General features: G+C 50.0%; 2 protein-coding genes and 1 long non-coding RNA gene across 3 annotated transcripts; all 3 read right to left on the reverse strand.

Annotated features, from left to right (window-relative positions):
- Positions 1-435: 435 nt before the first annotated feature.
- Positions 436-1,380, reverse strand: LOC114869902 (olfactory receptor 2A25-like). Its single transcript, XM_029174455.1, has one exon. It carries the CDS (start codon positions 1,378-1,380, stop codon positions 436-438), a length of 945 nt encoding a protein of 314 aa, XP_029030288.1.
- A 10,947-nt stretch (positions 1,381-12,327) lies between these two features.
- Positions 12,328-13,334, reverse strand: LOC114869409 (olfactory receptor 146). The gene has a single exon (XM_029173640.2). It carries the CDS (start codon positions 13,270-13,272, stop codon positions 12,328-12,330), a length of 945 nt encoding a protein of 314 aa, XP_029029473.1. The 5' UTR covers positions 13,273-13,334.
- Positions 13,335-14,885: 1,551 nt separating this feature from the next.
- On the reverse strand, positions 14,886-15,821 carry LOC121202731 (uncharacterized). The gene is made up of 3 exons (XR_005898589.2): positions 15,522-15,821; positions 15,340-15,405; positions 14,886-15,164 (listed from the first exon to the last, which is right to left on the reverse strand). It is a non-coding gene; the product is annotated as an uncharacterized LOC121202731 (long non-coding RNA).
- Between the last annotated feature and the right edge of the window lie 106 nt (positions 15,822-15,927).

The following is a 15,927-nucleotide window of genomic DNA, read 5'->3' on the forward strand; positions in this document are numbered from 1 at the left end:
TTTAAAGTTTACACCTGTGGGCGTAAACGTCCTCCGGCCAGCTGAGCAAGGCTTATGCGACAGAGATCCTAAAAGGAGCTGAGGCCGTTCCCTCGTGGCTTTTTGCTTGACAGCTTCATTGGTTTTCATCAGACATCCTCAGGGCTTGATATGGAGGACCTGAACTTACTTGTCTTGTTCACGGGTGAGGGAGGAATGGACTGAGATATACTGAGACAAACTGTGCTGCTAAAATAATTATATTTACCGGTAGTACTTTTAATTAAACATTCGCCTTCGTGTTTCTGGACTGAAAGTGCAAATACTCTCTCTTGGCTTTGGTGCCAGTTTATTGGGCAATGTGTGTTAATAATGCGTAATGAGTAAACATGCTCCAGTCCAGTAGGGGGCGCCATTCAGCAAAGCGTATTCAGAGTTGATGCATTGGTTCCATTTTCATGCAGTCACTTTGTTCTTGTACAGCACGGAAACAATGCTATGCCTCACCTCTTTGATTTGCAGCCCATAGATGACAGGATTGAGAGCAGGCAAGGCCACATGTCCCAGGACAGCCGCCACTTTCCTGTGGCTTGACAAGTCAGGGTAACGATGCAGAATGACGATGATGAAGGCCGACAGCAGCAGGATCACGTACACAGCCAAGTGGGTGGTACAGGTCTGCAGCGCTCTACTGTTCATCACCTTGTTTCTGCTGCTCAGACATAAGATAGCGATTTTCAGATAGGTTATTGTGACGCTGCCAATAGAGGATCCCAGCAAGACTACGGTGTAGCCGAGGCCATAGATGTTGTTAATAAGGACACTGTCATTGTCACAGGACAGTTTAAACAATGAGGCGTTATCACAAAATGGGTTCAATATCACTGACCTGCAGCGCGACAGGCGGACGCTGAGACCTACAAGTATTACTACCAACACAAAAGCTGTTGCCCAGGCTGTGACTGACAGGCTCACCACCATCCTCTTGGTCATGATGGTGGCATAACGCAGCGGGTTGCAGATGGCCACGTACCGGTCAAATGCCATGATCATGAGAACAGTGTGAGAAGCACTCGCATGGAGGTGAACACAGAGGGCCTGAAAGGCACAGTCAGCGTAATGCATGCTCCGCTCTGAGTTCAACAGTAGAAGACCTTTGAGCATGTGAGGAATGACTATTGTTGCCCCAAAAACATCATTAATACTCATGTTACAGAGGAACATGTACATTGGCTGCTCGAGGCTCCTGCTGCTAAAGATCAGAATGAGCAGGCTGATGTTGGTCAGCATAATAAAGATGTAGATGAGCAGGAGAAGGCTGAAGGACAGGACGGAGGTCTGAGTGCTGACCTGTAGCCCCTCCAGGAGCAGCATATCCTCGGGACGGCTCTGGTTCTCCATAGCTCATGTGCTACGTACCACTCAATGCAAGCAAGAAGAACTCAGTCTCAGTAGAACTGTGGATGTGCCAACCAGCCCAGTAACACAATCACTCATCTAAATGGTCAAAAATCTTCCCAAGAACTTCTTGAAGTCTTAAGTTAACTTATACAGTAGCTGTTTAACAATGCCACAGAAATTCAAAGCCAACAGGAACACTGCTTCTTCCAGGTTTGTTCACCTGCTTCACTGGTTCTCAGCTGGAGTGGCAACTGTTTCTTAGCAACTGTTGGTAATACCGTATGTGCATGTCAGTGAAGACAACCCCATTTTCACGCTACGGAAATCTGTGGTGTGTCAGTCGCTACAATCTCAACAAAGCACAGCGCAGTCCCTGGTTCCGAATTGGCACAGAGCTATAGAGTCAAATTATGGTCAGATTAGATTTGTGCGTGCATGGTGGAAATTTCCCATAAGCAAGCAGATGAGAGAGTTGACTTTCGTGTGATTTATTATAAAAATAATGTTAAATAAAAATAACCGGGAAAGCAAATCAAAAACACAGATGTTGCACATCACCAATTAAAAAACTAGCTGGGAGATCAGTGCACACACCACGAAGGTGTGATGCAGAGAGCCCACGATCCTCAGGTTGCTTCTTCCTTTTAACCCCTCTGTCCGACTACGGTGGAATGTCTCTCTGGACCAATATAATTGTTTGTGCCACCTATCTCGTCGTGAGTGAAAATAATTACATTGTCAATTCTGCATCATCAGTGTCTTGTAATCAGAAAGGAAGGAACATTGAGCTTCTAAGACAAGATGCGGTGGGTTTTACAGCCTTGGGTCTGGTGGGGAGTCAGATAGGAAGGAGCCAGAGACTGGGTGTAAAAGACAAACAAATATCACACACACATAAATTATTAGTCAGTCAAACGGAACATCAGATGTTTAGACTTGATGTACAACAGGACACAAGTGATTAGAGGTTGTTTGTGTAAGAATGTTCAGTATTGCACCTAACCAGCACATGATGACTGTGTTGGATAAGAAAATCCAATCCACATTTTTTTTCCATTACAGCGCGCGTAAACCGATCTGTGGGTACGTAACCAGATGCGTGCATGCGTAATCAAATTTGTCAAACCAAAGACTTAGTGGGGCTATACAATACTTACACTTATAATTTGGAACGTTAAATTACGCACAAATCGTGGCTTAATTTACAAGTAAAATAACGTGACCTTAATTTGCCTCCACGCTGATTGGCTAACGAACAAGGAAGTTGTTGCAGTCCTTTGACGTGGCACAGCAGATCCTGAAAACTCCACAAGCAGCAACAAGCGAGTCCACTGACTGATGGCTTTAATAATATTTAATGATCAGACAGACATGACGGCTCATATTCATGTGTATGAAGTGTGACGTTACTCTCATGATTTGCCGAGGTGATGCAGTTGCGCGAACCTTAAACTGGTGTCATGGTGCTCAGGTAGGTAGGTAACAGTAGGCCCTTCATCCACAGATTACTCTGTCGCTAACAAAACATTTATGAATGCCAAGTCTTTAATGAGCCAGTGGTATGAGTTTTATGTTTGAAGACTAAAAATTGTGGCCACAGTCAGGATTTTAAAACGTCAGTCCTTTTGTGTTTCTTCCCAAACGTCACAGACAAATGCATTAGACTGTATGGGAGGAATTCTCGAACAGACCGAAGTATAGGTCTGAGGGCTTAACCAGACAGAAATGGGCAGAAGTCTGTAAACCAGTTGAATGACTGTAATCCATCTACTGTTTTTCCTCTAGATGCATTTTCAGTAGGGTTGTCATTTGTTGAGCTGCTGTTAAGGTGTTGAACAACGATGACGGATGCTGGTGCCTTGATGCAATTTATTTCTGAGTGGTCCTTCATCCAGTGCTTCCTCTGCATCTCTCATTTGAAAGATTTCGTTCATGAACTTTACGCAGTCTTGCTCATCTCTAGAGAGCTTCCTCTTGAGGTGGTTATTACGTCTTTGCACTGCAACCATCTTGTTGTCAGGCGTTTGTGGCCTTTCCTTGCATGGCAGAGGCATTTCATGATGTCCTTCCCTGTCCTTTCTTATGCTTCTTTCTAGTTTTCTACGGAAGATGATATCTTTGCAGGAGACCATTTAGTAATTTTCACCAACATCTTTAAAATTGCTCTCAAGGGCATTGCATCAATAGGTGTTAGTGGGGCGGCCTCTCTCACTAAAATCCAATGGCAAAGACTGTTTCCCACTTGGCATGGTGCTTTCCTGCTAACAGTGCTCCAGCTTAGGTCTGTTTGAACAGCATACGGCTCAGTACTGAAGACAGTAGCTTTGTTTCCTTTGAATTCCCTTACATTTCTTTTATCACTGCGCTGTCACTGTCACCCAACGTTTCCACCTGGCTGCTGCCCACTCAGGTAACTTCTGAGTCATTTTGTAGTTTATGTGAGCCATGGCCTGTAAGCAAGCAAAGCTTCTAAGACCTTCTGCATCCTTAGGCTGTAGTTTTGGCCAGCTTGTTAATTTTTCTCTGAATTCTTCAAAAATGGTTGACCGTACCCCTGGTTAAGCTTTCTCCAGGCTTCAGTGACGTGAACGAGGCTTTCCATTCAACAAAGTGGATTGGCTCACCTGTGAACACTGCTGGCTCTGGCATAGGAAGCCTGTTCATTGAGATTGAATCCCGAACAGCCTGTGCTAACTGAGTGATATTAGGTGTAGCTAGTACAGCATTGTCAGGTGGTGGTGATGCAGGAGTTTCAAGTATAGGCTTTGGGCTCAACTGTTGATCCTTTATTGGCTGGTCATCAGACATTTGGGCTGATTCCCCACTATAGGCTTCTATTCTTTCTCTAGCTGCCTTCACATTCCTTCCAGTCTGCAGACGTTCTAGCTGTGTCGGTAACGCAATGCAGGAAGGACCCAAATGCACGGCATTGGCTTGGTCATCTCGCTCATCTTTTGAAGAGCTACAAACTCTTCTTTTTCCTTGTTTTTTCTTTTTCTTTTTTTTCAAGTTTTTGCAGACTTGGATGGTGTTGTTTGCTCATGCAGCAGTAGAACCATAGATTGACAAGGAATAGTCATGATTCAGTAGTTCACAAATTCGACCTCCCTCCCTTTCTACTTTAAACTGACCGTCAATGCCTGATAGCCTTCATAAATAATTTTGATTATATCCATGGTGTCATGGATCAGGATGAAGGACCCAAACGCACAGCATACAGTACTTAGTTTGCAATGATTTAATGCAAATCCTTGGTCAGACAGGCAGAGGTCGGTACACAGCTAAACCTAGGAGGATAGCAACGGTGCAAACAGGGTATTTCTCCAGGATTAGTTCAAGACAGGCAGAGTCCAAAACAGCACAGACAGGTAGCAGGCAAGACACGGTCACAAACAAAAAAACAGAACTGGTACATGGAAGGACCAACTGGAATAAACGCTGGAGAGTTGACACAAGGAAGGTGATCTAACAATCTGCCGGTGTCCAGTCCCTGGTCCAACCATCCTGCCGGTGTCCAGTCCCTGGTCCAACCATCCTGTGTCCAGTCTCTGGTTCAACCATCCTGCCTGTGTCCAGTCCCTGGTCCAACCATCCTGCCCGTGTCCAGTCCCTGGTCTAACCATCCTGTCTGTGTCCAGTCTCTGGTCCAACCATCCTGTGTCCAGTCTCTGGTCCAACCATCCTGCCCGTGTCCAGTCCCTGGTCTTGTCACGGATCGGCAAATAAAGGACCCACATGCACAGCACCGAGGCAGGATAATGATCAAACACAGGTTTATTGCTATAAGCGGAGTCAGACGGTCCAGGTCATACACAAAAGGTACAAAGGGGAGCAGGCGATCTCGAGTCCAGTACGTAGGCGAGGTTCGATACACGGAAGGTCACGGCAAAAGTACAGGCAGGGATAAAGCAAAACTCACGGTCAGATAGTAGTCCAGGGTCAGGCAGGGAACGACGGTGAAAGCAAACGGGAACAAAACACGAGGAACACGGAACACGAAACACGGGAAACTTCAAGAAGACTCAAGGAACTCGGGAAACTAACGACACTCAGGAAACTCACGAAACTCATGAAACTCGCGACACTCAGGAAACTCGACAATCTGGCAAAGGACTATGGGAACAGGTGGTGGCTAAATACACAGAGTGATTACGTAATTACTGACAGGTGTGGATACTGGGAACAGGTAAGTGACAGCTGACAGAGAACAGGAAGGTTAACAAAATAAAACAGGACATGGCGTGACAACAGGAAACAACTAGAACAAAAACCCAGATCATGACAGTACCCACCCCCCCCCCCCCCCCCCCCCATGGCGCCTTCCACGGCGCCCACGGAAGCCCCCCCCCCCAAACCAGGGCGGGCGGAGGGTGGTCCCAGGAGGAGGGACCGAATCCCTACCCCTCACGGGGAACGAGCAGGGTGGGTGGAGGGAGGACCGGAGGAGAGCCAAAACAAGAGTCCACATAACAAAGTCCACGAATGGGGAAGACACGAAGTCCAGGGATTCCCTCACGGGGGGTGAAGGCGTGGCGAGATCCTGCTCAGCCGCCGCTGAGCCCGGGTGGCCCTCTTAGTGCCCTTGAGCTGGGCCGACGTCCCCGGGGACCACCCCGAATGGCGACGTCCTCCAGGCGGACGCCGATCCAAGGGGCTGAGGAGTCGAGGTGGGCGTCGCCGCAGGAGGCAGCGCCATCCACGCAGCAGGAGGCGCCGAGGGCGAGGCCACCCGTCCGGCAGCCGAGACAAGGACGAGGCAGGAACCGGAGACGTCCTCCTTGGACCTCCGCGACGAGACACAGGAACCAGCGGCGTCTTCCTTGGACCACCGCGACGAGAAACAGGAACCAGCGGCGTCCTCCTTGGACCACCGCGACGAGAAACAGGAACCAGCGGCGTCCTCCTTGGACCACCGCGACGAGAAAACAGGAACCAGCGGCGTCCTCCTTGGACCACCGCGTCGAGAAACAGGAACCAGCGGCGTCCTCCTTGGACCACCGCGACGAGAAACAGGTGCAGATGCGGCCGGAGCCGGGCCGCCAGGAACCGATGCTGATGCGGCTGGAGCCGGGCCGCCAGGAGGAGGTGCTGATGCGGCCGGAGCCGGGCCGCCAGGAACCGATGCTGATGCGGCCGGAGCCGGGCCGCCAGGGACCGATGCTGATGCGGCCGGAGCCGGGCCGCCAGGAACCGATGCAGGTGCGGCCGGAGCCGGGCCGCCAGGAACCGATGCAGGTGCGGCCGGAGCCGGGCCGCCAGGAACCGATGCAGGTCCGGCCGGAGCCGAGCCGCCAGGAACCGATGCAGGTGCGGCCGGAGCCGAGCCGCCAGGAACCGTGCGGCCGGAGCCGGGCCGCCAGGAACCGATGCAGGTGCAGCGGGAGCTGCGACGGGAACGACCCCCTCCTGGAGGTCCGCCGGGACTGCGACGGGCGCGACCCCCTCCTGGAGGTCCGCCGGGACTGCGACGGGCGCGACCCCCTCCTGGAGGTCCGCCGGGACTGCGACGGGCGCGACCCCCTCCTGGAGGTCCGCCGGGACTGCAGCTGGCGCGACCCCCTCCTGGAGGTCCGCCGGGACTGCAGCTGGCGCGACCTCCTCCTGGAGGTGCGTCGGGACTGCAGCTGGCGCGACCTCCTCCTGGAGGTGCGCGGGCGCTGCAGCAGGCGCCGCCTCCTCCTGGAGGCCGGCGGGCGCTGCGGCTCCGAGGGTGACAGGGACTGGAACGACCTCTCTCGGGCCGACAGAAACGGGGACTGGAACGACCGCTACTTGGCCGACAGGAACTACGGAACCGACAGGGACAGGAACGACCGCTACTTGGCCGACAGGAACTACGGAGCCGACAGGGACAGAAACGACCTCAACATGGCCGACAGGGACTGGAACGGCCTCAACATGGCCGACAGGGACTGGAACGGCCTCAACATGGCCGACAGGAACAGGAACGGCCTCAACATGGCCGACAGGAACAGGAACGGCCTCAACATGGCCGACAGGAAAAGGAACGGCCTCAACATGGCCGACAGGAACAGGAACGGCCCCAACATGGCCGACAGGAACAGGAACGGCCGCAACATGGCCGACAGGAACAGGAACGGCCTCAACATGGCCGACAGGAACAGGAACGGCCTCAACATGGCCAACAGGAACAGGACTGGCGTCCTTACTAGAGCCGACGGGGACAGGAACGACCCCTAACGGGTCGACAGGAACTGGGACGGCGTCCCCTCCGGAGCCGGCATGACTGCTTACAGCTGCCGAGCTCGACGGAGGAGACGTCGGGCCTGATTGGGTGGAACTAACAGTCGTCAGACGGACGGTGCCCTCTGACTGGGACAAGGACTGAGCGTGACTGGACTGGACTGGGACGTGACTCGACTGGACTGGAACGTGACTCGACTGGACTAGAACATGGGCTAGACTCGACTGGACCTGAGCGTGACCGGACTGAACGGGGCCCTGGACGTGACTCGACTGGGCTGGAACCTGGACTGGGCTCGACTGGACTGGGAACTGGACTGGGCTCGACTGGACTGGGCTCGACTGGATTGGGCTCGACTGGACTGGGCTCGACTGGACTGGGCTCGACTGGACTGGGCTCGACTGGGCTGGAACCCGAACTGGGCTCGACTGGACTGGGCTCGACTGGACTGGGCTCGACTGGACTGGGGCTAGAGCCCGGACTGGGCTCGACTGGACTGGGGCTAGAGCCCGGACTGGGCTCGACTGGGCTGGAACCCGAACTGGGCTCGACTGGACTGGGCTCGACTGGACTGGGCTCGACTGGACTGGGCTCGACTGGACTGAGACCTGGACTGGGCTCGACTGGACTGGGCTCGACTGGACTGAGACCTGGACTGGGCTCGACTGGACTGAGACCTGGACTGGGCTCGACTGGGCTGAAACCTGGACTGGGCTCGACTGGGCTGAAACCTGGACTGGGCTCGACTGGACTGGGGCTGGAACCTGAGCGTGACAGGGCTGCACTAGAGCATGAGCGTGGCGAGGCTGAACGGCGACTGGAGCCTGAGCGGAGCATGGCTGAACTGGGGACTGGGCAAAACACGACTGAACTGGGGACTGGGCAAAACACGGCTGAACTGGGGACTGGGCAAAACACGGCTGAACTGGGGACTGGGCAAAACACGGCTGAACTGGGGACTGGGCAAAACACGGCTGAACTGGGGACTGGGCAAAACACGGCTGAACTGGGGACTGGGCAAAACACGGCTGAACTGGGGACTGGGCAACACACGGCTGGGCTGGAGACTGAACAGCGCGCGGCTGGGCTGGAGACTGAACAGCGCGCGGCTGGGCTGGAGACGGGGGACCGCATGAGTGCAGGAAATCCTCCCAGCGGAACAAACATGGAGCTGGGCAGGTTGGTGCAGACACGACGGTCCGACGGGGCTGGGAGGAGGAAACCGAAACCATCGGCGGTGCGACCGGCGCTGGCGTGGTGCGGAGCGCGGCGCTTAGCTCATTGAACCTTGCGCACAATCGCTCATAGAGGCGACGAACACTGGGGCGCTCTAACACGCTGTCCTCGTCCTCCAAAGTCAGTATCGCCACCTCCACGGCGCTGCGCTGGTTCTCCGGGTTAATCGCCCGTCGGTAATCCTCCGCGAGGATCTTAAAATAAACTTGTAGTTCGCTAGGTAGCTCGGCGCAGGTAAACTCCATGCTCCCTCGGGTGAATAATACTCGCCGTTTTAAAAAAAGAAGCGAGAAAAACAGTCACTGACCTGACCGGAGGCTGAGTGCTGGCTGGGTCCAAGTCTGGCCAGATTGTTCTGTCACGGATCGGCAGATAAAGGACCCACATGCACAGCACCGAGGCAGGATAATGATCAAACACAGGTTTATTGCTATAAGCGGAGTCAGACGGTCCAGGTCATACACAAAAGGCTCAGCAAAAGGTACAAAGTGTCATGTTTCACGCCATGTCCTGTTTGTCATGATTCATGTCATCTGGCACATCCTGTTTTATTTTGTTAACTTCCTGTCACTCTCCGGTTCTCATTACCCACACCTGTTGCCAATCAGTAATTAGTATCAGTATATAGCCTCCACCTCTCACAGACTCCAGTTGCCAGATTGTCGTGTTTCATCAGTGTCGCGTGTTTCTTCAGCGTTCGTGTTTCTTGTGTCTCCGAGTTTCCCGTGTTTCGTGTTCCTGTTTTGCCTCATGTATCCTGCCTGACCCTGGACTACTATTGACCGTGAGTTTGTCTCATCCCTGCCTGTACTTTTGCTGAGCCTCCTTGTGTACGAACCCTGCCTGGACATTGGACTCGAGATTGCCTGCTCCCCTTGTTACTGCTTACCGAACTCTTCCGTGTATGACCTGGACTGCCTGACCCTGCTTTACCTAATAAACCCATGCTTTACCATAATCCTGCCTTCGTGCTGTGCATGTGGGTCCGCCGCCTGCCCCAAGCCTGACACAAAGGGGGGCAGGCGATCTCGAGTCCAGTACGTAGGCGAGGTTCGATACACGGGAGGTCACGGCAAAAGTACAGGCAGGGATAAAGCCAAACTCACGGTCAGATAGTAGTCCAGGGTCAGGCAGGAAACGACGGTTAAAGCAAACGGGAACAAAACACGAGGAACACGGAACACGAAACACGGGAAACTTCAAGAAGACTCAAGGAACTCGTGAAACTCACGAAACTCAGGAAACTCGACAATCTGGCAAAGGACTATGGGAACAGGTGGTGGCTAAATACACAGAGTGATTACGTAATTACTGACAGGTGTGGATACTGGGAACAGGTAAGTTACAGCTGACAGAGAACAGGAAGGTTAACAAAATAAAACAGGACATGGCGTGACAACAGGAAACAACTAGAACAAAAACCCAGATCATGACAGGTCTAACCATCCTGCCCGTGTCCAGTCTCTGGTCCAACCATCCTGCCTGTGTCCAGTCTCTGGTCCAACCATCCTGTGTCCAGTCTCTGGTCCAACCATCCTGTGTCCAGTCTCTGGTCCAACCATCCTGCTCGTGTCCAGTCCCTGGTCCAACCATCCTGCCGGTGTCCAGTCCCTGGTCCAACCATCCTGTGTCCAGTCCCTGATCCAACCATCCTGCCTGTGTCCAGTCCCTGGTTAAACCATCCTGCCTGTGTCCAGCCCCTGGTTAAACCATCCTGCCTGTGTCCAGCCCCTGGTTAAACCATCCTGCCTGTGTCCAGCCCCTGGTTAAACCATCCTGCATGTGTCCAGTCTCTGGTTAAACCATCCTGTGTCCAGTCTCTGGTCCAACCATCCTGTGTCCAGTCCCTGGTCCAACCATCCTGACTGTATTCTGTACCGGTCAAGGCAGATAGCCTCCCACATACAGCCCCACATCCTTGGCTTCATCAACCTTTCTCGGTTCCCACTGTTTTGATGCCTTCATAGACCCTGGGAAAACAGAACTAGTGAGTAAGTCTATGTTTAGCTCTGGGTGGTTTCTGTGAGAACTGTACATAATGTTTGGTATTCAACCCCAACCTGAGGCCTGGATGATCCAGCCGATCTATCAACGATGGAGAAGCTTCATTTAGCCTGAATCGATACGAGAGGCTGAGGCAAAGACTTCTCTGTGGCTATGTTTCTCCAGGCCATGTGACTAGTGGCAGAGCCTGATTTTACCAGAGAGTCAACAAAGGATTCCCACCGTTTCATAGGTACTGGTACTGGTAAAATACTGGTCTGCTGCAGTAGTGCGTCTTTTTTGGATTTGTTGCTTCAATAGACTTAGGGTCAAACAATGACTGTAAATCCAAACCAAAAGCTTTAAAGTTGTATTTCAGTTCTGTGCCAAGGCACCAGCATAAAATTGTCATTTATTTGGTTCTAGGACATTTTTGCTCTGTTTCTGTCTCTGTATCTGTATCTGTATCTGTATCTGTATCTGTATCTGTATCTGTATCTACCTGTAACCGGTCCAGTTTGGTCCAGGTTAATTACTGAGGCCCAGTTTGTACAAGAAACACTATTGAGTCATTAAAGTAACTTAAGTAAAGTAAAGATACAGTCAGTGTTTGCTGAGTAAATAAGTGAAACGTCTTAATTCTAGTAGTGTAGGTAATTTATCTCTGCATTTGACCCATCCCCTTGGGGAGCTAGCATGAAGTGTCTTGCTAAAGGACACACCTGGTTCCAGAGGCTGGGATTGAACCAAGGACCTTCTGCTTCCTGCTAAGCTATCAGTCCACTGTAAATTACATCAAAGTATAATTGAGGCAAATGAAGAGAAAGAATGAGCTGGTTTTAATTAGCACCGAGTAGTCAGATGGGCTTGGGTTCCTGTTATCACTTTACTCCTCTGAGCTCTTTCTCTTTCTGCCCCACCGGCTTAATTACCTGACGTAACGCACTCACGGTGGCATTTTCGAAGCACTAAAATGTTTGCTTCTAGTTTTTGCTAGTTTATTCTTTTAGTAGATTCTAGTCTAGTTGTGCACAGATGGTTCTGTTGTTCTGTTGTGTGTCGGATGCAGCAACTGGTCGAGTGTGTGTTCACTGGGCCTTTGTTACCTGACTCAGTCAGAACATTCAGACCTGTACTGGTTTCTCTGACCCATAAAGACTATGAAGCTATGCTTTAGTGTCTGGTTTTGTGTTTATGGTTAAAGCCCATCCAGTATTAGCAGAGTGAGGTTTAACAATGTCTTAGTGTTGGAGGTTGCAGTTCAGAGAAAAAAACAGACCTTTATCCCGGCAACAAGACATTTTACTTACCATTCTTACTTTCATTTACATTACTTTTCTATAGAACATGAGCAAAATCCAGACTTGTTTGCATGTTGCATGTACAGAAACTATTTAGGTAACTAAAGTAAAGTAATGAGCTCAGTATGAGCCCAAACAGGACCAATACTGAGAGTCTGCGAACAGCAGCACCTGGTTCCAACAAACACTTAACTTACGGACTTTCTTGAAATGTGTTTAACATCATGATAATAATACAGGTTTTTGGGGCTGTATTAACTTTGTTATAAACTTTCGTATTTCTTGAGACTGAGCACCATAAATAATAGGGTTAAGGCATCCAGTGACAATCTGACCCACAATGGCAGAAACCTTTCTGAACTCAGAGAGCTGAGGAAATCGATGAAGGATAATGATGAAGAGTCCACATAGAGACAAAACAAGATATACAAAGAGATGAGAGCTGCAGGTCTTCAAGGCTTTACTGTTCAGGGACCTGTTTCTGCTGCGCAGACAGACCAGCGTTATTTTGCTGTAGGTCAGAACCATGCTGCCTATGGAACCTGTAAACAGCACCACAGTGAAGGTGAGGCCGTAGATGTTGTTAGCTGACACATCGTCACAGGAGAGTTTGAACAGCGATGCGTTGTCACAATAAGGATTAGCAATAAAGGTCCTGCATCGGTTCAGTCGAACAGTCAGACCGAGCAGAAGAGCCACCAGAACAAAGGCAGCTCCCCAGGCACTGAGCGTCAGCCTCACCACCATCTTACCGCTCATGATGGAGGCGTAGCGCAGAGGGCTGCCGATGGCCACATACCTGTCGAAGGCCATGATCATGAGCACAGTGTGGCAGGCAGTGCCAGACAGGTGGGTGGTGAAAGCCTGGAGCACACACTCGTAGTAGGAGATGAGGCGCTGAGAAGGAGGCCTCACCATGTCCACCAGGAACCGAGGCACCGTAACTGAGTTTCCAAGGATGTCATTAACAGGCAGGTTACAAAACAGGAGATACATGGGCTGATGGAGGCTTTTGTCAATCAAAATCAGAACTAGAATTCCTACATTGATCACTATAATGAAGAGGTAAGAGGAAAGGAAAAACGAAAAGAGAGGGAACATGGAGTCATCTGTGATTTGTACTCCCTCCAGCTGCAGGATGAAGCTGTTGATAGTGTAGTTTTCCATTAATCTGAAACGAATATGAACGTTGTGAAATACAGCAAAGTTTTTCTAACCTTCGTTCAGGATGTTGATGAGCAGATGAAGTTCCTGATTCAGGTGTGAGAATCAGGAACTTAAAATGACCTTGTACCAGAGCCGGCTTTGCCTTTATCAACTGTCTCTTTGGGAGGTGGAGCAACACGTCATATCCCACCTAGCTGCTCACAACTGCTTCCTGAGATCAGAAGCAGCAGCTCAAATACCACCGTCACCAGGTGACGTTAGGGCTTCTGGGTCCAGGTGGTTCTTGTCCATGGAAGCAGTCTGTTACATGAGGGAAAGACCAGCCAACAGGACGTGGAGCGGTTTATTCTTTATTTACAGTTAGTAACACTGAATTAAGAAGAAACACACAAAGACAACTTTCGAGTTTTATTTAAGACATCTGATAACAATAAGGAGTTAGTCTTTTTCATTTAGTGGCTGATAATCAGGGTTGTTCAGGTGATGTACTGACCTTACTGAAGCAGGCTGAAAGGCCACCATCCTCCAGCCCAGCAGCCTCCACTCCACCAGCCTCCAGCCCAGCATCATCTACCTTACCAGTCTCTAGCCTCCACTCCACCAGCCTCTGGCCCTTCAGGTTCCACCTCACCAGCCATCACTCCACCAGATTTCAGCTCACCAGGCCAGGGTATTGGGCCCATTTGGTTTGGACACATGCCGTCATGAGTCCTACACTGTGTTCTCTTTGATCCTGCATGTCAGTAAACCCATCAATGAACCTTTAGTTGCTTTTAGTTTCATTAAGTAGTACACCTGAGCCTCTACCGGTTCTAATTTCGATGGGAATACTGGTTCTTCGATGGTTACTGGCCTTTAGCCGTGGACCCTGAAGCCTCCAAATTTGGTCGCTGCGGCTCTAATTAGTGGCCTTTTGTTGATCCCAGGCTTCAGTATGACCAGCAGGTTAATAAAATTAAACGTGACAATGAGGCGTTCAGGAGACCAATGGGCCTCTCTGGAGACACTCTAGCCATTATGTCCACAGTGGATCTGCCTTTGCAGAAGCCTTAGATCATTCATACATTGTAAGGACCAGTTCCAGCAGGATAGACTTCTTCATTTATGCTTTTGTGCTAAGCTGGAATTTTTTATTTTACTTTATTTTATTATTTATGTATTTTAATCTTTTATTTCAGTAAATTAGTTGCAGGACTTTCTGCCCTGCTTGTGTTGACTCAGTATATGTCAGGGGATTAGCTCATGATATGACTTGCTTAAATCATGGCACCAGGGGAAACATCCGGCTCCGCTGTTTAGTGACCAGCAGCACACAGTGGTTTGATCTTGGGTTTCTGGACCCCAGGGAGCCGCCAGTCCTTGTTACCACTGGAATCCTCTGCTCTAATAACACGACAGCCCCCACCGGGTTAATTACCAGCACAAGCTGGGGGTAAGTGTTTTGAAAGGAGGTGGCTCCCAGGGCCTCATTAATAAGTGTGTTTGTTTCAGAAGCTTCAGGAAAAAGCTCTCATTACGCAACAAGTCAAAGAAAGTTAGATTGTCCCAAACAAACAAACATTTCCTCTGTGACACATTAACGAATCTCAGCCACTAATTGACAAGATCTGTTTATAGCTTTTAATTGAGTGCAGCATCACTAAGATGTGACTTCATACAGAAACACATGGATTCACTGATGGCGACAATGTGACATGATCATGGCAGCGAACATGGCTGGACATCTGGACACATCTGGACACATCTGGGGGCTCAACTGCTTTCCTCCAGTGGATGTAGCAATGTGTGCCGTGGGAACTGGCTGGGCTTCACACTGGTGAATCCAGATTAATCCTGCTGGTCATGCTTACATGGAAGGAACTGTGCAGGTTTTGTTTAACTTCTGTTTCTATCTACAAGGAAACAAACCCACAACCTGTTTTAATTTTGCAAATGCTCAGATTGTGGCGCCACCTGCTGGTCAAGTAGCTGCTCCAGCTGCAGTTCATTATTGAATTCATACAGTATGTCAAACTTTGGCATCAAAAAGTAAATTCATAATTATGCCTTAGTAAACAGAGTTCTTACAATTGTTACAGTTGTTACAGTTGTAGCCACATAATTGTTCTGGGAGCTTGGCCTTGGTTCTCTTCACTGGAGAACAACAGGAAACACAACAGGCAGAAAACAAAGGACAAAGGAGAATCAGTGTTTCAACCACAGAATAAAAGTTAAAGAATGTTCAAACAATTACTTATAAGAACTGGAACCTGACGCTGAAGTCTCCTTCCCAATAGGAAATACATTAAACTGACGGAAAGCACCTCAAACATGGCTGTTAATAACAAGAAGAAAGGGACAGAGTCCAACAGGAAACAGTCCAGTCAGATGCTGGAGCCCTGGTGTGTTCTGTATGCTTCTGTGTTGTGTTGTTTTATGTGGTTTTGTGTCGTTCTTTATTGTGTGGGTCTGTATTGTGTTGCTTTATGTGGTTCTGTGTCTGTCTGTATTGTGCGGTTCTGTGTCTGTCTGTATTGTTTGGTTCTGTGTTGTGTTCCTTTATGTGGTTCTGTGTCTGTCTGTATTGTGCGGTTCTGTGTGGTTCTGTATTGTCATGTGTCCACTGCTACTGAGGGACAGACGTGTGTTTTCAGGATTTGCTCCTTTTCACACTCT

The sequence above is a fragment of the Betta splendens genome, chromosome 14 (genome assembly GCF_900634795.4).
Source record: "Betta splendens chromosome 14, fBetSpl5.4, whole genome shotgun sequence".
NCBI lineage: Eukaryota > Metazoa > Chordata > Actinopteri > Anabantiformes > Osphronemidae > Betta > Betta splendens.